This window comes from Myxocyprinus asiaticus, chromosome 21 (genome assembly GCF_019703515.2).
Source record: "Myxocyprinus asiaticus isolate MX2 ecotype Aquarium Trade chromosome 21, UBuf_Myxa_2, whole genome shotgun sequence".
NCBI classification, from domain to species: Eukaryota; Metazoa; Chordata; class Actinopteri; order Cypriniformes; family Catostomidae; genus Myxocyprinus; species Myxocyprinus asiaticus.
The window spans coordinates 4,089,726-4,115,463 of NC_059364.1; the positions used below are offsets into that span (position 1 = coordinate 4,089,726).

Genomic DNA, 25,738 nt, shown 5'->3' on the forward strand with positions numbered 1-25,738 from the left:
ACGCAGGCTATTACTCTAGTGAAAATGTACAGTAATACCCAAGCGCGCACGGATCTGATGCTCCCAACCAGATGCCTCATTAGGACTGCGGGCATCAAACATCCCACAGCGTTTAATGCCATAAACTGGAGATCTGACTTGCAAAAGTAAAGAAATACCCTGATACGCTCGCTAAATGTATGTATATGCATTTACCCCGCTGTATTTTTCATCGGCAGCGAAAATTAGTAATGTAATCCACGGGGCGAGCGATTTTGCGCCGCGACCCAAAGGATGAGCTGGATGCTTCACCCGCATCATGGAAAACCAGAAGGACAAGTGGCTCCTCACAGTGCTACATCCTTCCAATGAAACACGACCAGGAGTCTTTACACGCATGGAAATTCACATTTGGCTGAGTAACGGGTTTTAAGCTGCAATCGAACACTGTATAGGTGGATTTATATGGATAAAGAATCCATGGGGTACCCTGGATGGAGCACTACTGTACTGACCACGAGGGTGAGTCCAGTTATATAAAAAAATCAAAACAACTAAATTCACTAAAGTACATCCACAAGTGGTGTTTGGTTGTAATGCATTTGAGCGTCTGGCGTTTTGTGCACTAAAACTTATCTTGAACTTATTCAAGCTTGTTTGATCAACATTATGCAATATCTTAGGAACTTGCGGTGTGTTGGAGTGTCCTGAAACAGCAGCTCCATAGTGATCCATGTCATTTCATTGGTCGCTGTCCACTGCGCTGGTGGTGCTGAAATCTGGATGATGCCGGCGCAGCGACTGCAGGGCTGCCGCTCCCTTCACATTAACGAAGACAATGGCCGCTTTCTGCTGCTCGCCGTGCTCATCATCGTGTACCTGCTGTGCGGCGCTGCGGTGTTTTCCGCCATCGAGAGGCCGTCCGAGTTGCGAGCCCACGGGCGCTGGAACCGGACACTCGTGAACTTTAGCGACACGTTCAATATCAGCTTGGAGGATCTGAGCGCCTTTCTGAAAGAGTATGAGGCTGCGATCGCTGCTGGAGTTCGGGTCGATGCTCTTCGACCAAGATGGGATTTGACAGGGGCGTTTTATTTTGTCGGGACAGTGGTGTCCACTATAGGTAAGTTACTATATGCATACTTTTTCATTTTCTTGTGATTCTCTCCCATGTTATGTATTAGTATAAATGAGTTTGTCCTCTACTTTGGCTAAACTATTTGAAAAATAGTTCTGTTAAATTCTGTTTTTGGAGAAAATATATACTGCTCTTTTCCATATAAGTGAATGGAGTAATGTCAAGCTAAAACAAATGGCAAAAAGCACTATAAAAGAACCAAAAAGGTAGTCCATACCAATTGTGTGCTGTGTTCAAGTTTTCTGAAGCAACATGACAGCTTTTAACCGATACAGTGAAATATCAATACATCGTGGTACTTTTTCTCATGATACTGTATCGATATTTTCAATCTTGTATCGATACTTTGTAGGGGTGTAACGACTCACTCCATCGATCTTGAAATATGATCTTTAAATCGTGAATCGTTAGTGTTGGTCAATAATCGATTTAAAATGCTAAAAATTTAATGAATCACGATTCGACAAAACAGTGTACAATATTTTAAAATATATAAATATTTAATTAGTTACATATGTGCAATTTAATTGAGTCTAACTGAATCGTTCTGAATTTGCAAAAAGTATTTGAATCCAATCGAAAACCTATGAATCATGAATCGAATAGATTCGCTTTCAACCCAAAGATTCACACCCCTGATACTTTGTGTTTTCATATCATGTCCAACATTTCAATAGCGAAGGACCAGAAAATGTACTGTAAAGAATTTTTTATTCAGATGCAATATGAAAGTCTGAGATGGCAATATATGCAAAACACGTATGTGAAATATACAGTATGTTCATCTATGGCTTTGACTGATAAACAAGTCACAACTCTGTACATATATGCAACTTGCCTGTATATGTATTTCAAAATACTACAAAAATGGACGTTTCACATATGTAACATATTTTCCCAAATACTAGTAGAATTTGAATAGATGCTCAAAGATATGAAATATAATTTTATATACAGTATTTGTTCATATCAGGGACCAAAACCTAAATGTTTTCATTTCGGTTAGTTATGAGCAGAAACTGTATTTTTTCGTTCCGGTTCCGGCGTTCCGCAGCCTCCTTTCCAAATGGTAACTGGTTAGTTTGCTAAAAGTGGGATATATTCCAGTTGCATTGTTGCCAGATCTCACAAGAGAAACAAGACACCTGTTTTGGAAAAACAAGCTCAAAATAAGCGAAAATAAACGATTCATTTTTTTCCCATGTGGGGGAATCAGGATAGGAATCATAACAAGCATAGCCTACAGAAGCCTATATAAAGTTACTTCTTTTCAATAAATGTATTCTTTTTTTAATTTTATTTATTTTCTTCCCTTTTTCTCCCCAATTTGGCATGCCCAATTCCCAGTGCACTCTAAGTCCTCGTGGTGGCGCAGTGACTCGCCTCAATCCGGGTGGCGGAGGACGAATCTCAGTTGCCTCCGCGTCTGAGACCATCAAAGCGCATTTTATCACATGGCTTGTTGAGCGCGTTACTGTGGAGACATAGCGCGTGTGGAGGCTTTACACTGTTCTCCGTGGCATCCACGCACAACTCACCACACGCCCCACCGAGAGCAAGCCAAATTATAGCGACCACAAAGTGGTTACCCCATGTAACTCTACCCTCCCTAGCAACCAGGCCAATTTGGTTGCTTAGGAGACCTGGCTGGAGTCACTCAGCACACCAATAAATGTATTGTTAATATTAAATAAATCCCCCCAAATTTTCAAATATTTCAATATTAACGAATAAATCAACGAATAGCCTAAATCTCTCTCTCCTGTAGCATGCACACTTTGTGTGGGTGCGTTTGGAATAAACGTCACCTTTTGCAGGCCAAATTATTATAATTTTTTTGACATTCGTTTTTTAACTAGTGGTTTCCTTCAGATGTGTACTGTGATAAACCATTAGAATTTCCTAAAAAAAAAAATTATTGGAACAAAATTAACCAGTCAATAACATTTAAAAATAATGTTTAAACTCCGGAACAATCGAAAGGGATTTAGTTCCCATTTTCAGTTACGTTCTGCAAAAATATTTGTATGTTTTCGTATGCTGTATGCTGTTTCATATGCTGTATGGCCATATATAAAATTTAACCATTTTTGCGATGCATGAGAGAAACTGAAACCAAACCTGCATGATTCACTTTTTCTCTCACCGACACGGAGTCTCGCATTTGGTGCAGTTTCAATCGTGATCCAATAATGAAATCTTGATGTATCGTGAAATATTGAATCGTGATATATGTATCGTGATATAGTGTTTCGTGAGGTTGTCCACGACACCCAGACCTACAGTATTTGTATGTGCAACAGACCAAAATTAAATTTTCAACCAAAAAATTAAACATTCCCTCCCTCATAGCACTCTGCCGTATCTCATTTGCACATATTTAAACTACTACTTATTGCGTCATGAAGCCAAATGCCATTGGTTCATAATCAATCATGACGTGCCAAGTTCGAATATGTGGAAGTACAAGCAGAGAAGCTATTGAAGATTTTCAGTAAATAACGACCTTTACAGGGTAACAAATTTCGTTCAGTTTCTGTTGAACACTCAATATCAAAATATATCCTTTTACAGAAATGTTCCATATTCAATACAAGTTAAGCTCAATCGATAACATTTGATTACCACTGGAAATATTTTCGACTCGTCCCTCACTTATAAAAATAAAATACAAATTGTGGTTACAGTGAGGCACTTACAATGGAAGTGAACTGGGCCAATCTATAAACTATAAAACACACATCGTTTCAAAAGTATAGCCACAAGACATAAACAATAGATGTGTTTACATGCTTTAAGTGTGATAAAATCTCTGTTCTACATGATTTTATTGTGATAAAATTGCTTACCGGTTTAACCAGCATTGTGTTGTCATGACAACAAAGTTGTATTATTGGATATAACTTACATTGTTCAGGTAAGTGAGCAATTTTAACACATTAAATCATGTTAATACGTATAATGTTTCCATGTATTTTCATGTATATGAACTGGCCCTATTCACTTCCATATTAAGTACCTCACTGTAAACACGGTTTTTGCATATTTTTTTAAATAAACTAGGGATGAATTGAAAATATTTTTTGTGGTTATTAACATTATGCCACAAATGCTGTCGACTGAGCTTAACTTGTATTGAACCTGGAACATTCCTTAAAGTTATACAGGTTTGGAACAACATGAGGGCAAGCATAATACATTTGGGTAAAGTATTGCTTTAAGAGTGTGATTCATGCTTTTTTGTTTCTGTGTGCAAATGTTTCTTTTGTCTCTGATTTACAAAGCTTGAAAGCCTACGCATAAAAGATATTCCTTCCAGCAACCCTAAAGATCAATATAAAACTCATTCTGTGTCTATTCATGTCTGTATTAAAAAGAGAAAGACATTTAGGTTTGTCTCGTACAGCTTTTTGCTTTTGTAACACTTTATTTAATATCATTTCCAACTAAAAGAAGGCATAAATGCATAATAATACAGCGGCAAAAAAGTAGTGTTTGTTTTTTTTTTAGCAGCAACAGCTTTTGGCACCTTGGTTGACCTTATGACCTTTCATAGTACTCTCATCGCTTTTTTGCCTTGCTGAGAAAACATTTCCTTGTTTTCAGCAGAGATTTAACTTTTTCCATTGGCATTTCCTCAGCATGCTAGATAGACCAATACACACCCTGTAGTGTTCACTGGGAGGCTGGGAGGAGAAGAGCGTCCAAGCCAACTCCCTGCTGGACTTTTGCATTCAGGACCAACCCTCAGGCTGGCAGTTTGCTGTAGGGTTCATGTCCCAAAAGCCAAATGTGCTGATGCCCACATGTCCTGGATAACATTTACCCTGTAATAGGTCACTAAAGAGCAAGTATCCCTCCGAGACAGCCCTTTCGTTACTGTACAGTATGTATTTGCTCCTACAGACTGGCTCCTGTTTTACACTTTCCATCTGCGGTGAATAATCAATAGCCATGCACTTTGTAGTTCTTACAGCTATAAGGGCGCTTTCACACTAGAGCAATTGGTGCGAACCCGAGTTTTATTTGGTTGGTGTGAAAATAGTTTTAACTTCAACATAGTCTGCTTGAAAAGGTGTTAAAATTCAGGTGAACAATTATCCAATGAAGACATGCAAAAAGTCAATTATCCTATCTAAAACAATAAACAGTGACCTACAAAAGAGATCATACAACATCACTAGTAATACCAATCCTAAAAAACTAATATCACAGCATCAATAATGCATTACAAAGGCAAATGAAACTTAACAATTAACATTATAAATAGATTAATAATATTCAAGCAAATTAAGTATAAACCAATAACGAAAACAAGCAAACATATGATAGCCAAACATTTCATGGCACTTGAGCAAATTACATTCCACACAGGTTCACAATTCATGATATTCAAGCAAGTAAAACATACAAAAAAAAAAAATTCACAGAAAATGTTTTAAATCAAAATCTTAATTAAGCCCTTTTGGACAGAGGGTATTGAGTGTATATATGTATATATATGTATATAAAACGACTCTCTCTGTAAGAGGAGTTTCTAGATATCTTGACCTGTTCAATCCCTGTGTATCGATGAGTAGACAAATTATGCTTGAATTGATTCAAGTGAACAGCAATGTTTTTTTAATTTTTTATCATTTAGTCGAATGTTGCTTCTATGCTCAGCAATACCTGTTTTTAAACTCAGTTTTTCCAATGTAAGCCAAACCACACGGACACTTTATCATATAAATGACATTTTTGGTAGTACATGAAATGAGTTGTTTTGGTAGCTGTTTTCCCGAATGAGGATGTCTAAAAAAATGACATTTTGTTGTGAAGTTACATTAGGCACATTGTCCACATCTATTGTTGCCATCAGGGACAGAGAGAAACGAATGTACCGGACTTTCAGGAGATTGGTCAGCCCTAACAACAAACTGTCGTATATTGGGCCCACGCTTGTATACTATTCATGGAGGATCCTTAAAGAAATGATTAATTCCAGGATCAGATCTGAGAATATGCCAGTGTTTTCATACAATTTGTTCAAATTCTTTACCTAAAGGAGAATATTGAATTATACAGAACAAGCGATTATTTTTAGACTCAAGACGTTTTCTACTGAGGCATTCATTTTAATCTGTATTTTCAAAAAGAGCAGAAGTCTTTTCCATCCAGCTATGTGCATAAACTTTTTCCTGAAACCTATGGGTCAAATAATACATTGTTTTTTACATTTCTTCAGAACTACAAATGTGACGTATCCTACTGAATTGACTAATCGGAAGACTTCTCTTTAAATGGGTAGGGTGAAAAGTATGACCATGTAAAATTGTGTTTTTATCAGTAGGTTTTGGTAAAGATGGGCAAGGAGGAGGTGGGAACTGGCTGAACAGTAAACATAAGTTTTAATGTCAAACTTAACTTAAAACAAACATAAACCAACACAGACACATATGCAATGCGGCCGCGTGCGTCTCTCTCTCTCTCTCAAACATTCGCCTCCGGCTCCCCTTTATCTTGCTCTCCCACTGATCAGCTCATTCAGCGCCGACAGTGTGTCATCACGGCCCGGCCACGCCCTCCTCCTAATCACACTCCTCCCCCTCCCGATTCAGGCCGGGGCGCCACCAGGCTGACCAATTCCCCCCCCCATCTCTGAAGGGGAGACGCTGCCCTTCCAGCCGTTCTGTCAGCCGGTGGTCCACCCTGCCTCCTGTGAACCTGGGGGAGAGACGAGGGGAGGCGTGGGGAGAGGGAAAGGATGAGCGGAGACACAGAGAGAGAGAGAGAGAGAGAGAGAGAGAGAGAGAGAGGAGAGAGAGAGAGAAGAACTTGCTCGCTGGCTCCCGGATGCGCTGTTGCCTGGTCCTCAACCGCTCCTCCGCCCTTTGGCGGATGCCAGCTCGCTCCTTCCCCGGTGGACGCCAGTGAGTCCTCCAGCCCCTGGCGGATGGAACCTCTCCTCCCCTTCTTCGGCAGACGGCAGCGGTTCCTCCGGCTCTCGGCGGCCGGCAGTGACCCCTCCGTCCCCAGGCAGACAGCCGCGGCTGCTCCCCTGGCGGATGGCAGTGGCGAGGACTCCGCATCCCTCCTCCTTCCCGGGTTTTGGCACCACTGTAACGGTTCAAGGATAGGCAAGGAGCAGGTGGGAACTGGCTGAACAGTAAACATAAGTTTTAAAGTCAAACTTAACTTAAAACAAACATAAACACAGACACACATGCAACACGGCCACGTGCGTCTCTCTCTCTCTCTCTCGAACTGGCACCTCCAGCTCCCCTTTATCTCGCTCTCCCGCTGATCAGCTGATCATCACGGCATGGCCACGCCCTCCTCCTTGTCACAGTTTTCTAAAAAGATCTGTTACTAATCTCTCCCCATTCTTTATAATGAGGAGGTCAAGAAAACTTACCTGAAAATGATTGTAATTGATGGTAAATTTAAGATGTTTACTATTAGAGTGAAGCAGTTGCTGAAATTCAAGAAGCTAATTTTCAGTAGCAGTCCATAAGAGGAAAATGTCATCAATGTATCTACGCTGGATACATAAAGTTTTTTTTTTTTTTTTTGTAAGTACAAGTTTAGCAAGTTTCTTTATACAGACAATACCAAGAGTTTTATTAGAAAAACAGTCATGTAGATAAAAATCAATAGCATCAATGCCACCATCATTTGGAATATTGGTATACAGTGACTCAACATCTAAAGTGGCAAGTAAGATGTCATTGCTAGGGAGTTTTACAGACTGTAATATCTTAATCATGTCCATAGAGTCTTGCACAAATGAAGGAAGGATCTTAACGTAAGGTTTTAAAAAAAGAGTCAATGAAAGTAGATATTTCTTCAGTAAGAGAACCCATTCTTGCTATAATACAGTAGGTCTCCCTGGTGGTTTTAAAAAGTCTTTGTGTATCTTAGGTAATGTGTATATCACTGGGGTTATTGGGAAATCGACTTTCAAAAATTGAAGTTCGTTCTCAGCGATGTCTCCCCTTTCGAAAAAATACAATAACACTTAATGGATCTCTCTTTTGAATGAGATTGTTGGGTCAAAAGTTAATTTAGCATAAAAAGAAGAATTCTTCCATTGTCTATACATTTTTTTGGTCATAGTAATTCGAATCCATCACAACTATTGATCCACCCTTATCAGCTGATTTTACTACCAATGATTTGTCATTTTTTAATTAAAGTAGAGCACATCTTTTTATCAACATTTCTGGGAAGTTTTATATAAATATAACATTATATATAATTTATATTAACATCTAATTAGATATTTACTAATAATTTGAATGGATTTCCTACTGCTCAATACAACTAGGTGGTTAAAAGTTATGAAACCAATGTACTAACTTCATTAAACAGCTGTACAACTCAAGTATACAACATTAATACTTTACTAAGTTTTAAAGCAAAATCTATTCTATTAACTTGCATGAACTGTTCAATGTTGATGTGTGAGTATGATGTAAGCTGGTTCTGCATCAGATGACTGCAGAGTAAAATGTGGACAGTTTCCTCTTTCAAGCCCAATTTAGACTGAAGTGTGCATGAATTTTTTGCTCTCGTCACACCCCCTTTACACAGTAGTACCTTTGATTTAGTTTAATGGTTATGTTTGTTACATCTGTCATGTGTGTTTTGTACATGAATGTGTATGTGTGTCTGTATGTGTGTGTGTGTGTGTGTGTGTGTGTGTGTGTGCAGGTAAACAAGATGCAGTCCCAGTGAAAGATAAAAAAAAGTGTGTGAGTGAGTATAGGAAAGAGTCAAAATGTAAATGAAGTGTTTATAAGACAAAATGTAATTCATAGATGTACACATAATATCATGTGTAAAGCCACAATTGATATCCGGGTTAAAATTGACCTGCAAACACAAAAGATGTAAAAACAATTTTTTAAAATGGTTATACCTCTAAAACAATTTAATTAAAAAATCTAAAAAAAAAAACAACAAAATTGTATTTTGATAGTCTTAACAAAGTCACAAAGTTTGGTTCCCGTATTAAAAACTATGTGGTATTTAAAAATTGTTATTTACCTGCAGGTCACAAACTACCCAAACACAATAGGATGGTTAAAACTACTCACACACATGACTCCCATAGACTCTCATTAGAAAAAGTAAAGGCTTGTCAGATGAAAATAACGGGACAGCAACAGTTGCTAAAATAAGACTGGTCAGTGACACTTTTAAGGTGTGGCTTAGCGATGGGTCAATTATTGTGAATGCAATACAGTCTAACTTGCATATAAATTTTGCATCTTTGCATGCTCCTGGTCACACTTATTCATTCATTCACTAATTAATTTCTCATAGTTGCTTGTTTCCAGTGAGTTATCATTCTGTGTGTGTCAAGTTTTGGTTGGTAAATCCTAATAACACAGTGAAGCTGGCATCTTCTATATTAGTAAACAGCTGCTGCTAGCACTCTTTGTGGTGTTGACATTGATGATGCAGCGTACCATGGTTCAGATCTACTGTACATAATATAATGTGAAAGAGACCTGCATTGGCAGGAATCGAACTCTAAACTCTCCAAGTGTGAAAGCATCCACTCCTTCACGCAGATGAACCCCCTCCCAGGTGCTGTTGATTCCCAGTGGCTGCTTTCGTAATTGAAAAACTGAAGCAAAGGGGCTTCATTAGAGAGCAGAATGATTGCGTGCACTAGAGGAAGTGCAGATATGGATTGGTGTGGCTGTGAAAACCAGGTTGCGCCTAGGCTTTTCTCTGGGGCTTATCTCTCATAGATTGCACTTTCCTTTACCCTCAGAAACCAGAATTTGGTGTGTATGTGTGTGCATATATTGTTTTATAGTTTTATTCAGACTCAGAACACTCTAAAAGATTTATGGATAGTATAGAATGTTATGTTTCCACATAAATCCTTATTTGCAACATCCATTCACTTACTGTCAATATGCACTGAATGCATATTGTACACAACAAGGCAAAAGTGTTCCAGCTCAGACTGGCTGGCTTTATGCAACTTGCGGGCCCTCATTCATGAAATGCTAGCATACGATACTGTGCAAAAGCTTAGGCACATTAGAACATTTGTCTTAACAATGTTATTTTGTATCTTCTGCTTTAGTGTGTCAATAAGAAATATACAGGTGCATCTCAATAAATTAGAATGTCGTGGAAAAGTTCATTTATTTCAGTAATTCAACTCAAATTGTGAAACTCGTGTATTAAATAAATTCAGTGCACACAGACTGAAGTAGTTTAAGTCTTTGGTTCTTTTAATTGTGATGATTTTGGCTCACATTTAACAAAAACCCACCAATTCACTATCTCAAAAAATTAGAATACATCATAAGACCAATAAAAAAACATTTTTAGTGAATTGTTGGCCTTCTGGAAAGTATGTTCATTTACTGTATATGTACTCAATACTTGGTAGGGGCTCCTTTTGCTTTAATTACTGCCTCAATTCGGCGTGGCATGGAGGTGATCATTTTGTGGCACTGCTGAGGTGGTATGGAAGCCCAGGTTTCTTTGACAGTGGCCTTCAGCTCATCTGCATTTTTTGGTCTCTTGTTTCTCATTTTCCTCTTGACAATACCCCATAGATTCTCTATGGGGTTCAGGTCTGGTGAGTTTGCTGGCCAGTCAAGCACACCAACACCATGGTCATTTAACCAACTTTTGGTGCTTTTGGCAGTGTGGGCAGGTGCCAAATCCTGCTGGAAAATGAAATCAGCATCTTTAAAAAGCTAGCCAGCAGAAGGAAGTATGAAGTGCTCCAATTTCTTGGTAAACGGGTGCAGTGACTTTGGTTTTCAAAAAACATAATGGACCAATACCAGCAGATGACATTGCACCCCAAATCATCACAGACTGTGGAAACTTAACAGTGGACTTCAAGCAACTTGGGCTATGAGCTTCTCCACACTTCCTCCAGACTCTAGGACCTTGGTTTCCAAATGAAATACAAAACTTGCTCTCATCTGAAAAGAGGACTTTGGACCACTGGGCAACAGTCCAGTTCTTCTTCTCCTTAGCCCAGGTAAGACGCCTCTGATGTTGTCTGTGGTTCAGGAGTGGCTTAACAAGAGGAATACGACAAATGTAGCCAAATTCCTTGACACGTCTGTGTGTGGTGGCTCTTGATGCCTTGACCCCAGCCTCAGTCCATTCCTTGTGAAGTTCACCCAAATTCTTGAATCGATTTTGCTTGACAATCCTCATAAGGCTGCGGTTCTTTCGGTTGGTTGTGCATCTTTTTCTTCCACACTTTTTCCTTCCACTCAACTTTCTGTTAACATGCTTGGATACAGCACTCTGTGAACAGCCAGCTTCTTTGGCAATGAATGTTTGTGGCTTACCCTCCTTGTGAAGGGTGTCAATGATTGTCTTCTGGACAACTGTCAGATCAGCAGTCTTCCCCATGATTGTGTAGCCTAGTGAACCAAACTGAGAGACCATTTTGAAGGCTCAGGAAACCTTTGCAGGTGTTTTGAGTTGATTAGCTGATTGGCATGTCACCATATTCTAATTTTTTGAGATAGTGAATTGGTGGGTTTTTGTTAAATGTGAGCCAAAATCATCACAATTAAAAGAACTAAAGACTTAAACTACTTCAGTCTGTGTGCATTGAATTTATTTAATACACGAGTTTCACAATTTGAGTTGAATTACTGAAATAAATGAACTTTTCCACGACATTCTAATTTATTGAGATGCACCTGTACATTTTAGATTTCCAAACATTACATGAAGAGACAGAAGCAATTGAGACAGCCTAAATACATTGAAGAACTATGGCTTATCCAAAAAATCTGTGTCCAAGTGAACCAAGGAAAATTGGTGCTGTTTTAAAGGCACAGGGTGTCACAATAAATATGAATGTAGTTTTTTTTTTTTTTTTTTTTTTGTTTACTGCACTTGTGTGAGTTTAATGGATAAATAAAAATTATACATGGTATTATTTTTTAAATCATCTTCACTACACAGTAAATTTTTCACAACTGCCTAAAACTTTTGCATAGTACTGTATTTGTAAATTGGGAGTCATTTTGGAATGGACCTTCCCAAAAACGTTCTGCCGGATTCACAAATGCATACATCCCATCCCCATTCCCACCACCTTTTTGCCCCATGCCAAGCACTTCTGCTCGAAATATACTATACTTTGAAGAAATACACGCAAGCATCAAATAAACATGTAATGCAATTAAAGCAACAAACAGAATTGCAAAAATAAACAGTTTTCAAACAGCTTTTTTTGAACACTCCCCCCGTCTGCCATTGATAAAAACAAAAAAACAAAACAAAACAAAACAAAACAGATAGTCCCGCCCCAAACTCACCCCATTGGTCGAGTCGGTGCTGTTGTGTCGGGCTAGACAGAATGTTCAAAACAAAGCAATTTTTATATCTCCAAAGAGACACAGTGTTTACAGTTTTTGAGGAAATCAACCTACGAATGGCCTACTTATAGTTGTCTCTGAATATTAAGCTGGGATAGGAGAGAGTATTTTAATGATGAAAAAGTCGCACACTTTAGCTTTAAGTATGTTACATGTTATAAATAGAAAATAAAACAATAAACTTTCTAGAACTGTGCATTCCATGTTGTTTTCTAAGTTTAATCTGTGAAATAATGTGTACTTATTAGTCAGACATTTTCATTACAAAGTCTACACTCAATTCTGCTAATTTCTTTGGTGCTTTCTATATTGCTAGGTTTGGATCATTTTCTCCTGTGTAGTATATTATTGTAACTACTATTTCACTTACATTTTTTTTTTTTTTTTTACCTAAATGTCACTTAAAAACAACTGTGGTTGGTTAATTAACATGTTGGTCAGATAGACCTTTCCTGTCTAACTGGGCAACTCAGCCAGAATTAGCTAGCAAAGTACAACAGGCTTTATGCCGGCAGACCGAAGTCTGGTTCTGCGAGATTACCAAAAAGGTAACACAGTCTAGCCAGTATAATTCTGCTTCATTAAGCGACAAATATTAAAATAAGGTGTGCTTGATGCAATTCTTCCTTCTCAGCCGCCATTTACAGTACCTTTCATCTCAGTGTGAAGTCTCTGCACACCTCCCAGCTTCAAAAATAGCAGAGATTGTGAGGTGCGTCGGCTTTGTCATAATGGGAGTCTTTTAGGGACAACCCAGACGCTTCCGCCTTCATCTCACGGAACCCCCTGCCATTTCACACACAGTGAGTCACAATCAGACTCAGACACAGTGCTGGCACAAATTAAGCACTTGTAATCAGTATAGCTTCATCTCAGCCCAAGGGGAAACTTTGTCTGAAACAGACAGAAAGTAACATGCTCTTAATTCTTAGAATTTCTCTGATGCAGAGTTCTGGAGACGCTTCTGCAAGCAACAACCATCACTCATGTCAGTCAGACAGGAAAGCTTAATTAGCACCCGGATGCTAACGACCGAGAATCTGTTCAATGCACAAACAGATGTGCTATTAATAGAGCCACTGTTTTCGGATTACAAACCTTCGTTTTGTGGTTCATATAAACTATTTGCATACATTTGTTCAGTTCATTGAGGAAACACCAACTAAAACATGCCACACCATCAATGTCATGATTTTTTTTCTATAAATTAACCATACCAGTTAATAAATTATTAGAATAATTAGAGCCGGGATGTAGCAATCATTATAACTGGGTTGAACACCTTCCATCCCACTTTATTTTAGATAATCAGCACTTTTCAAAGACCCATGCCTTAATTACCTTGTTTACACCTTGTTTACACATCTCGATGATCTGATGATAAGTTAGTGGACGGTGTATAATGCAGGTGTTAATGGGCTGCAGAGAGACCTTAAATAAACGTGGCATACATTAAAGACTTCACAGGACATCTTCGATAGTAGTTGACCGATATGGGTTTTTCAATGGCCGATGCGATACCAATATATAGAGAGCAGGATGGCCGATGGCCGATATAAATGCCGATATACATAATACAATTTCACAATAGCAAATCAGGTGTACACAAAATTTCTGAAATGAAACAAACACTTATTTGATACAATATTTACTAAAATTCACTTAAACTGTAAAAAATAAAACCTTGAAAACTAAAATTGTTTACTATCTATTTGCAAATGTATTGGTAAATTTTGGAACTGACACAAGGGAAATTTAAATGCATCGCTGGAGAAATTACCTAGCTAGTCACGACTGTTTCCCGAAACCGTAGTAACTATGTCGCCATCCATCGTTGGTTCAACAATGTAGAGCAGTCGTTAATGATGACACGTACACCAGAAAGCTGATTAATGCGCGAAAGCTGCTGAAGACACAAAAGCGTTGTGCACTGTGTAATGCAAAAGATACATTGCGCTGCAATAGTAAGATTTCCCTCTACATCAGACTCCGGGGTTCCCCCGATGCATTTGAGCACATATGCACATGCGCACTCTTCAAAAACATATAAGAACTTCACTTATGCATTCATGTAAACACATAAAAGCCGTGTTATCCGACAGAAACCGTGTATGATAAAGCACTTTCTCTTTAACCGTCTTTAATCCCTTGATTGGCTGCATTCGCGGTTACATGATGTTTCAGAATGCCGCTTTCTGAAAAACGTTGGTGTAAAGCGTTTTCTTAAATGCATGTAAACATTGTCAAAGTCTGGACAGAATGAAAAATATATATAGAATGAAAGATATAGAAGCCTCAGCGAAGTCTAATGATGTCCACACAGCAAACTAACAAGAAACTATGCTTCTAACCACAGGTAAAGAGCTGTAGTTTTCGGGAAACACTAAATCGCTGAACTATGTTGGTAACGATGGAACTTGCAACCATGTTTGGCTAACAATGCTTTTAGGGAACACACCCCAGGTCAATATATCAGTATGCCACTACTCTTTGGTATACCTGACATCAACATTCAGTAACATACTGTTTATGTAGTAAGCAGGGCTGCTTGATTGTAACAAAAATCATTGTCGATTGTTTCCTTTTATTGAAATTGCAATTATTTATGTCCATTAAATAAGTTACATTAAATACTTATTTGTTCAACTTCATACAATATCTTTATCAATGTCTTTATGTAGACAACACATCCAAAATGAACTGAGAACTGTTTAGCTGAATTACTTTATTGCTGTTTTATATATCAGTAAATCAACTTCACATTGGCCCACTTAGTAGCATGACAAAATTAAACTGTTATTCATTTTTTTATTTAAATTGAGCACAAAAATTGAGCAGTCTCATTATAATGACTGAATCTGTCCTCCACTGCAGGTTTACACTGTTTGAGCCCTGCAGTTCAGCACAAGCTCACTGATGCTTCGCACTGAGTTCATGGAGTTCTGCATTCTCGTGATTGCTCTCGTTATAAATGAAGCTGTCTAGTTGGCTCAGTAGATCCTTTACACCGCATCTACACTTTGTTGAGTATAATGGAAGCGCTCTAGTTTTGTTGCGTTGCTCGTTTGCAGTATATATACCGTCTAAATAGCAAGCGAGCTGTGCGACATGTAACAAATCCAAAATAATTCCAAATGATTGATTTAATGATAATTAATCATTCAGACCATGCTTTTCACTTTAGTTATAAAGCTTCTTTTTGAGTATCAGGTGATTTCTTTTTCAGGTGACTTTTCATGTGCCACTGCGAACAGAGGTGAAACATAAAGCAAGCTTTTTTTCAATCAGACTGTTTAAAACTTGCGCATTAGCATTACTGTTAGGATTTCAGACTAATTTAAGTGTCTCTGATTCGCCATTGCCGTTTCATTGCTCAACAGACATGTCTGGGATTGGTTAGAATACTCAACCACTGCAATAACACATCTGACACAACAGGAGTAGACTTAAATGGAAAGCTGGTTGGTTATTTGGTTATTTTGGTAATGGTTATTTTTTCGATTAATTGCGCAGCCCTTGTAGTAAGTGACGTGCAGTCACAAAATCTGATATTTCTCTCCAATTTCCCTACCTTCGACAAAATCAGATCACAAATGGTCACCAGAGATGCTAATTTCAGGTGTGAACGGCAGTCTGTTTTGGCTTGTGAACGGATTATTCTAGGTGGATATTAAAACCACGTGTAAAGTTGGCAATGTGTCCCCCTTTGCCCCTAACCAAATATTGTCTTGTTTTCTAACAAAAATATCTAAACATTTTTAAAACAAGATAAATTTACTTGAGATACAAAATGACAAGATATTTTTTTGTTTACAGAGAAATCTGATTTCTCTGAAAAAACAAGACTTAATATCTTCTGTCATTTTGCTTCTCAAGTAATTTTTAAGGATGTTATGATATTGATATTTTCCTGAAAAAATAAGACAAAAATACTCAGTAATAAAATAATTTTTTAGCAGTGTGAGATTTAATTGAGTTAGGGTTAGGGTTAGTGAGTTGGTACTTACTGTATGTTTCACTTAAATATCAACTTTGTCGCTGATGTTTCTCTCAAAGGTCCTCCTGAGATATGAAAAATAGACACAAGTGAGACAATTGTTGACATGCAGTTGAAGACTCTGAATTTAGACCTTTTCACCGTTGTGAAGTCACGGAGTCACACCAGTTAAATTTACCAAGGAAAAGTACATTTATTAAATCTTGTAGTTATCAGACATAGGAAAGAAAGCAAAATTTCAATTTAAAAAGTGGTGTCATACAAATGGTTTTCCAATCGTCCCTCAGTCTTGCTGGGGCTTTCTTAGTCTTTCTCTGTCTTTCTCTGAAGGAGTTACATTTGCAGGGTGTATTTAAGCATACCATAGCAGTTTAAAATAACTTCCCCTCCCCTTATAATGTAAAACACAAGTCAACACATGCAACTCCAACTCACATAAGGCATCTCATATACAGCCTATGTAAAGCTTACACATGGCTGTAAGAGCTTACACATACAACCTTGACTGACACTAAGCTTTAGGCATGCCTTGACTTACACCACATAACATAAAGACATAACTTTAATAATGTAATACAAATGATCAATAATGCTACTAAATGATTATGAATACTAATAATGATTAAAAATCCTGATCAGCATAAACATTTTAGTCTACACAGTAAAAGCACATAGGATGTGGATTGCATGGCTCAGATCATTTGTTTTCGAAAGTATTTCAAGAGAATTGTTTGAGTTTATTTCAGAATCTCTCACTTTTGATTGCAAACTTTTGTATCCTGAGCTCAGTTTGAGACATTGTTGAAATATTTTCTTTAACTTTAGAGGAGACACATGTGAGATCACTGGAATCTTTTTCTCAAGAGAAAAATCTGAGACACAGAAGTCTCCATTTGCTCACAGTTAAATGTTTCTGGTGCCTAGGAGAAGCAATTGATATATTTGGGAGATCTCATTAGTGATTTCTCTTTCCTTTGGGAGCAAAAGGAAATTTTATAGGCCTGATATCCATGTGGTGTTGCGGTGTGTCCCCCATGTCCATCTCAACTGGGAAAGGTCAAAAGACACGTGAGCTACACAGCTCAATATTTGTTGAGGAAGCTGTTTTAAATTAGTGTAGATTTGACCATATTCTCATTATTACCCGTGTGGTGACATAATATGGTTGGATGGAGGTGGTAGAACAGCAGTGGCTAAAGTTGTCTTGTGAGCTCAGCCTATTACATGCCTGTCTGAGCAGAGACTGATTCCCAGAGACTCGCAGGAGAACACAAGCCTGAGCGTCCCATAGCCGTGTTGGCTTCAGTAGCCTTGAACCCCACCGCTTTTGACTCTGCAAGCAGAAGCGTGTTCTAGACTTTCACAGCTTCTGCTGGCCGTGTGTTTCATGAGTGCGTCAGTGTTCGTAATGGTGTTCACGAAGACAAATTCCAGATTTGCTCAGTATTGTTCCAAGAGTTTATTGACTTTGTAAGAATAGAGCGAACCAGTCTTGTTGTGTAAGTAAAAATCCCATTTATATTTCCATAGGAGAACTGATTTTTAATTATAACTTTCAAACCTTTAAAGACAGGCCTACTGTGAGCTCCAAGGTTGCTAATCAATGGTATACACTCCTGTTGAAGCCATCTGTCTGCGGTATTTAATCTCTATTTAAATAGTGGAATTTCTGCTGAAGAACTACAAAACCCATGATCCTGAAGAGAAAGATCCACCAGTCAGAGTGTCGCTGCATACAAAGTGCAAAAGAGCTCTGCAGAGACCGCCCACTGCCACTGTGAATGAGGAAATCGAGTCATCTCCCTACACATTTGCACTATACTTTAAATATATTGATTCTGTACAAATAATTGATGGATCTAATGATCTAATTTGAGTTTTTAAAAGCAACCTGAGTGTGTATGCGGCTTTAAGAGAGCAAAAATTCATCCAGCCTGATCTCATGAAAATTAAGTGACAGTGGCAACCTTATTAAAATGAAATTACATGCTTCGTTACATGTTTGGCTGCAGTTCCCAGTGAAATGTCCAGCAGGGGGCGCCAAAAGTGAGTTAAAGGGTGTCATAATCAGACAAGGTTTTTAAGGTGAATGTTAGATGGAGGTTTTAATGAGTAAATCGTACCTCCCTAAAACTTTAACATAAACCTAACCGATAGAAAAGCAAATGAGATGTAAACAAAACAGACATCCATACCCATAACCAACACCTACACCTAACTGATAGTGTTCTAAAAGCTAATGTGACATTAAAAGCACATTTTCTGAAGCAACCACGTCATTTCATGTCCCTTCTATGACACTTTCGTCTCATGTATCAGCTTGCGTGATTGACTAGGCTTGCGCTTGAGTCCAAAGTCCAACACTTTTTGAGGTGAGGTACCGCGGAAGCTAATCACATTGGGATAAGTGTGTAAATGTAGGTGAGTCTGTAATACAAGCATCAAAATGTCAAAATATTACCATAGCAGTGTGTGAGTAATAGCGTGAAAAATAAGTGTTTATAAAGTCATAATCAGTCGTTGTACTTAAGATTTGTGTGCAAGTGAATAAAACGCACAGTTGTTGTAGAGCCTCTAGTGTAATTTCCACCAGAAAAATGAGGCAAATTATAGAACGCAGCACGTAAAACTCAGTTTGCAAAAATTTAGTTATAGTAACGTTCATTTTATGAGACTAGGTTGCATGCATATGTGTTGTACTTCATTTATGTTGCATACTGGTTCTTTCATATTACTTTCTTATATGTTAACTAATTTCTTTATATTAATTTTTATAACACTTATTGAACTTGTGTTGGTGAGCATTGAAACAGACGCAACTAAGATAATTGAATAAACTCTGCTCTTTTTTATCACTTTGTCTCACGACTTCTGCTACATTCCCCTGCTGACTATGGGCTGGTAGAAGAGTTACAGTAACATAACAGGCTGTTGATGTTGACTTTTTTTTAAATATCAGACAAAACTAATTGGATGTCTTCTTATGAAGAGAGAGGTCTAGTGGGATACTGGATATTACATTCCTGGTTTTGTCGGATCAAGATGGATGATTTAACATTCATTCGGCAGGATGTCATCAGTGTGTCATGGGACTGTAGTTCATTCCCTCATGAAAGACATTAAGTACACAGTCTTGTGTGTACCTTCGACTTTTTGTCTGGTTTTCAAATACTTTTTTGCTGGTTTGGTCCATGGCTTAAAATTTTTTTATGGGGGGCCTGGGTTGCTCGGCGAGTATTGACGCTGACTATCACCCCTGGAGTTGCGAGTTCGAATCCAGGGCGTGCTGAGTGACTCCAACCAGGTCTCCTAAGCAACCAAATTGGCCCGGTTGCTAGGGAGGGTAGAGTCACATGGGGTAACCTCCTCGTGGTCGCTATAATGTAGTCCGCTCTTGGTGGGGTGCGTGGTGAGTTGTGCATGGATCATTTGCATGGAGTTGTGCATGGAGAATAGTGTGAAGCCTCCACACGCGCCATGTGTCTGCGGTAATGCGCTCAACAAGCCATGTGATAAGATGTGCGGATTGATGTCTCAGACGCGGAGGCAACTGAGATTCGCGCCAGTCACTGTGCCACCATGAGGACCTAGAGTGCATTGGGAATTGGGCATGCCAAATTGGGGAGAAAAAGGGGAGAAAAAAAAAACTCTTTTATGAAGGATTTTATGAAATCTGTACGGAAAAATTTGAAAAATACTGGGTGGGCTGGACACTGTTGTACTCTATTCATTTGACAAACAGATAGATAGTCCCGTCACAAACGCTGGCTTGGTTGAGCCAGAAGTTGACATGTTAAAACAAACAGAGCACTATTTTGAAAGCGCCAAAGTATTTACCTTCTTCAGGAAGTATTTACCAACCAATATCTCAGTTATAGTTGTCTCTACACATTACACTGGGATAGAAGAAATATTTACACACTTCACCTTACATGCTGATTGTGTCAGGTCAAAGAGACTATATATCGGGGAGTGTATCTAGGGAGTTCCTGTAGCAACACTCCGTCGTCCTCCCATCTCTTTCCCATGTCTTCCCTTCTTGCGTTAGTAATCACTGCAGTCGGCTCTTTTTATACCACAGTGAGCGGCACACTTTGATTAGATCACGCATCATTGTCTCCTCAGCTATTCTCTCGCACTCATCTATCAATATAACCCGCTTAAGTAATGCAGAGGAATGAATTCCCCCACTTCCCTGTCGCTCTTCTGTTTCTCCCTTTCATTTCATTTTAATCCGTCACACTTCGTTTGGCATGATGGACTTCACTTTATGAAAACGCATATAATTACAGTCTGTGAAATCATGATACATTCATTCCCCATCATTACACATTTAAACATCATCTGGGTCAATGAAAGTCAGTGTTTTCTGCAGAAGGGACAATGTTGTTACTAGGCTATCAGATTTATACAAGCTGTGTTCAAAATTAGAATACTGCTTACTGCATACAGTGTGGATGAATTTCACATAACATGTTAATATTGCACCCCAAAATTAAATGGAAGAATTAATAAATAATATATACTGTAGCATCAAGAAAATGACGTTATATGAAATGACGAATATAAAAAATATATTTTCATTGTGACCTTTACCGAAATGCAAATAATAATGATATATTATTTAAATTGGAAAATATTTATACATTATAGTAATATTTATTGCACTGCATTTAGTTTATACTGATAAAAAAAATAATTAAAAAAAATCATTATATTCGTTTATTACTGTAATACAATAAAATATTGTATTACAGTATTAAGAATCTAAAGAGAATCATAAAAAATGATGAGAATTATATGTGCTTTGTTATAATGAAAATAATGTCACCATGCAAAACCTGCCCTACTTTTCTTTAAAAAAGCAAAAATCTGGGCACGTACAATGGAAGTGAATGGGGCTAATCCATAAACGTTAAAATACTCACTATTTTAAAAGTATAGCCACGAGACATAAAAAATATGTGTGTATGATTTTAGTATGATAAAATTGCTTAATAACCCTTTCTGTGTAAATTTATAGCCAATTTTACTACTCCATTGCCATAACGATGTAATGTCAACAAATCCTAAAATGACTAAAAATGATTTAAACAACTGTTAAGTTCAAATAATACACAAGTTTTAACAGAAGAATTAATGTAAGTGCTTTTATGAAATTATATTCTTTTTTTATTGTACATTTTTTACATTTATGCATTTGGCAGATGCTTTTATCCAAAGCGACTTACAGTGCCCTTATTACAGGGACAATCCCCCCGGAGCAACCTGGAGTTAAGTGCCTTGCTCAAGGTCACAATGGTGGTGGCTGTGGGGATTGAACCATCAACCTTCTGATTACCAGTTATTTGCTTTAGCCCACTACGCCACAACTACTTGTTGTAATCAACATTATGTCACAAATGCTGTCGATTGAGCTTATTTTGTATTGAACCTGGAATTTTCCTTTTAATTTTAAATACAGTTTAACAAATCAGAGATTAAGATTTGAACCTGTTATTTAAACCTTCACCTGTGATTAATTTTGTCCGCAATGATGGATTCTTAACCTAGCTGTAGATCATTAGTACACAGGGCTGATCAAGAAAGTTAAGAAAATGTCACAGCAGTGTGTACAATGTCACAATCTTTAAAATATGGCAGCATAATTGATTCATTTTTTATCCACTTTTCTCCCAATTTGGAATGCCCAATTCCCACTACTTAGTAGGTCCTCGTGGTGGCGCGGTTACTCACCTCAATCCGGGTTGTGGAGGACAAGTCTCAGTTGCCTCCGCTTCTGAGACAGTCAATCCGTGCATCTTATCACGTGGCTCGTTGTGCATTATCGTGGAATAATGTACAGATTTAGCTCTTGTGGACAGAAATTGGTACTTTAATTCACCAAAGTGGCATTCAGCTGATCACAATGTATAGTCAGGACATTAATAACATGAAAAATTACTATTACAATTTGAAAAAAATGTTCAGACCTTCTTAAACTACTTCAAAGAGTTCTCATCAAAAAAATCCTCCACGTGCAGCAATGACAGCTTTGCAGATCCTTGACATTCTAGCTGTCAGTTTGTCCAGATACTCAGGTGACATTTCACCCCACACTTCCTGTAGCACTTGCCATAGATGTGTCTGTCTTGTCGGGCACTTCTCACGCACCTTACAGTCTAGCTGATCCCACAAAAGCTCAATGGGGTTAAGATCCATAACACTCTTTTCCAATTATCTGATGTCCAATGTCTGTGTTTCTTTGCCCACTCTAACCTTTTCTTTTTGTTTTTCTGTTTCAAAAGTGGCTTTTTCTTTGCAATTCTTCCCATAAGGCCTGCACCCCTGAGTCTTCTCTTTACTGTTGTACATGAAACTGGTGTTGAGCGGGTAGAATTCAATGAAGCTGTCAGCTGAGGACATGTGAGGCGTCTATTTCTCAAACTAGAGACTCTGATGTACTTATCCTCTTGTTTAGTTGTACATCTGGTCATCCACATCTCTTTCTGTCCTTGTTAGAGCCAGTTGTCCTTTGACTTTGAAGACTGTAGTGTACACCTTTGTATGAAATTTCAAGCATTGTATAGCCTTCATTCCTCAAAACAATGATTGACTGATGAGTTTCTAGAGAAAGCTGTTTCTTTTTTGCCATTTTTTACCAAATATTGACCTTAAGACATGCCAGTCTACTGAATACTGTGTGACTCAAAAACAAACACAAAGACAATGTTAAGCTTCATTTAATGAACCAAATAGCTTTCAGCTGTGTTTGATAAAATGGCAAGTGATTTTCTAGTACCAAATTTGCAATTTAGCATGATAACTCAAGGATAAGGTGTTGGAGTGATGGCTGCTGTCTAGATTTGATCAAAAATGACTTTTTTCAAATAGTGATGGTGCTGTTTTTTACATCAGTAATGTGCTGACTATACTTTGTGATCAGTTGAATGCCACTTTGGTGAATTAAAGTACCAATTTACTTCCGAAACAGCAAAATCTGTACATTATTCCAAAAGTTTGGCCGCCAGGGTAAATTCACAAATATAATTCAATAACTGTACATACCACTACCTTGCACATACATTACCACTTGCACATGTACATACACCATTCTATGTTATGTGTCCTATTATTTGTATGTCTGTTTATACTCTTACCTTGTTTTATATTCTGTGTCTGACTGTAATGTTCTGTGCGCACTTGTTTCTCCAATCACCAACAAAATTCCTTGTGTATGTGAGAACGCTTGGCAATAAAGCTCATTCTGATTCTAATTCTGATTTAAGATTAATCCTTGTTGGTGCAACCCACACTTAATGATCCAAAAAATAGTTTTTATTGTCTTTATGCAAAATATAATTTAAAATGTTTTCCTTTTGGTTTTGATGTGAAATATGACCCAGGCATGTTTCCATAAGATTCACCTGTGCATTACTAACTGTAATTATTATTTTTTTTTGTGCAAAACACTATGAAATACACAACAATAAACATTTTGAATGTGAAAAACCAGTTTAGTTTAAAAATGAAAAGTGATGAGTCAAAACAAAGTTGCTTCCAGGTCATTGGTTGCATTGCATTATGGAATACATTATTCCTAACTGTATGATCTTGTTGTATAGGGCACATTTTGGTGTATGTCATTCAGGTATTTCATACATACAGACAATTAGCATATTGTGTACAGTAAACATAATGTATACTATAGAAATATTATTAGTGGTTTGGAAGTATTATATTCCGAACACTGCCAAAGACAGTAAATGCTCTTGACAGACATTTATAGTGTTGCTCAGATTTCCTGGAGCAAAGAGCGGCACCTTCCTCTCTCATTCTGTTCAGTCTGTGTCTTGCTCTCTGTCTCTCTCTCACCTGCTCATTCACTCTCTCTATTTCCCTTTCTGATCCCATGGGTTGCTTGGTAAAAACAGAGGGCTGTAAAATGTCAAAGTTAAAAATGGAAGGGGGCGTGTGGCCACATGAAAGGCAAGTGTGCTGTTCTCCACACCGCTACTGAATGAGGCACACAATGCTATCTTTTGACATCTAAACACTTTAACTATAGCGCATGACTTGTAGGGTGAGACAGTTTTACATTTGCATTACATAACCAACTACATTTACAAGCTTGTTCGAGTTCGCTCAAATTGCATGGAAGCTCAATTGATACAGTGTTTCACTTGCGATGCAAAGGAGTGAACACCTGTGCAGAAAGTGTCCTAAAAACACCATAAAAAAACTTTCTTGCATTTTCCATCTCACATTTGCATTTTGTGACACTATTGGTTAGGCTTAGGTTTAAGGTTTAGGGTAGAGAGGTAGGGTTGATTTAAAACTCATTAAGGAGAACATTTAACTCTCTTTTAGCGCCACAGTGGACATCTTACCTCGGAACTGCCACGATACGTGTAAGAAACTATGTAATGTTATTTTTGCAAAAAGGTCGCCACAGTCATGTAATTTTCATGCGATCTGGATGGAAAACCACCCCTAAATATCTGTAGTATGACATTCTGTTCTCCAGTTATGGCTCAGTTCTATGACCCCTATGAGTCTATGTTTTTTTATTTTGCCCATTTTATTGTCTGCCAGGTGCAAATCATAAATCTGATCTCTTAAAAAATAATAGTACAACTCTCCTCAACAAGCCGCATGATTCATGTCTGTAGCACAAGCAGGGCGGGATGAGTTTTGCACCAAAGTATAATACTTAGGCTTACGGATTTAAGCAAATCCCCAACTCGACTACTTGTAATAGTGATGCATGTTCGCAAACACCACTAATAATTATGAATCTCCTGAGACCCGAGCATGACTGCTGTGTGCATTTTCCATTTCCCTTTTTGATTTGTAACTAATAGCCCCTTATTCATGTTTTTGAGACGTAACAGACATTACATCAGAAATTAGCATAATTAATTATGATTCAATGTAATGACTAGCATCGTCCAGTCACTGCAAACCATGTTAAAATAAATTTATACATTAAAAATTCTGAATCTATGTACTGATTATCATTGTCCCATGTCTGCCAAACATGTTGAGTGGTCCAAACATCATCTGCAGCCTGAAACTGAAATTTTGACCAGATTTTAGGAGTGAATGCACTTGGCTGCATGGGAAAGCTATAGGATGCTCCCTTGCTGCCTAATTAGGGAATTACTTAACCTCCAGTATGCTGTCTGTTTGCACTGGTCTCCAAACCAAATGCACCTTATTTTGATCCTAACACTGTATACAGCCTCTGAAAGCAACATTATCCAGCTTTTAGAT

At 37.9% G+C, this 25,738-nt stretch overlaps 1 protein-coding gene across 1 annotated transcript in view; it reads left to right on the forward strand.

Moving 5' to 3' along the window:
- The first annotated feature begins 762 nt into the window (after positions 1 to 762).
- The window catches only part of LOC127411959 (potassium channel subfamily K member 12-like), a 51,353-nt gene continuing 26,377 nt past the window's right edge, over positions 763 to 25,738 (forward strand). Inside the window, exon 1 of the mRNA XM_051647927.1 lies at positions 763 to 1,102. Within this exon, the coding sequence (XP_051503887.1) occupies positions 763 to 1,102 (340 nt within the window). The remainder of the gene's footprint in view (positions 1,103 to 25,738) is intronic.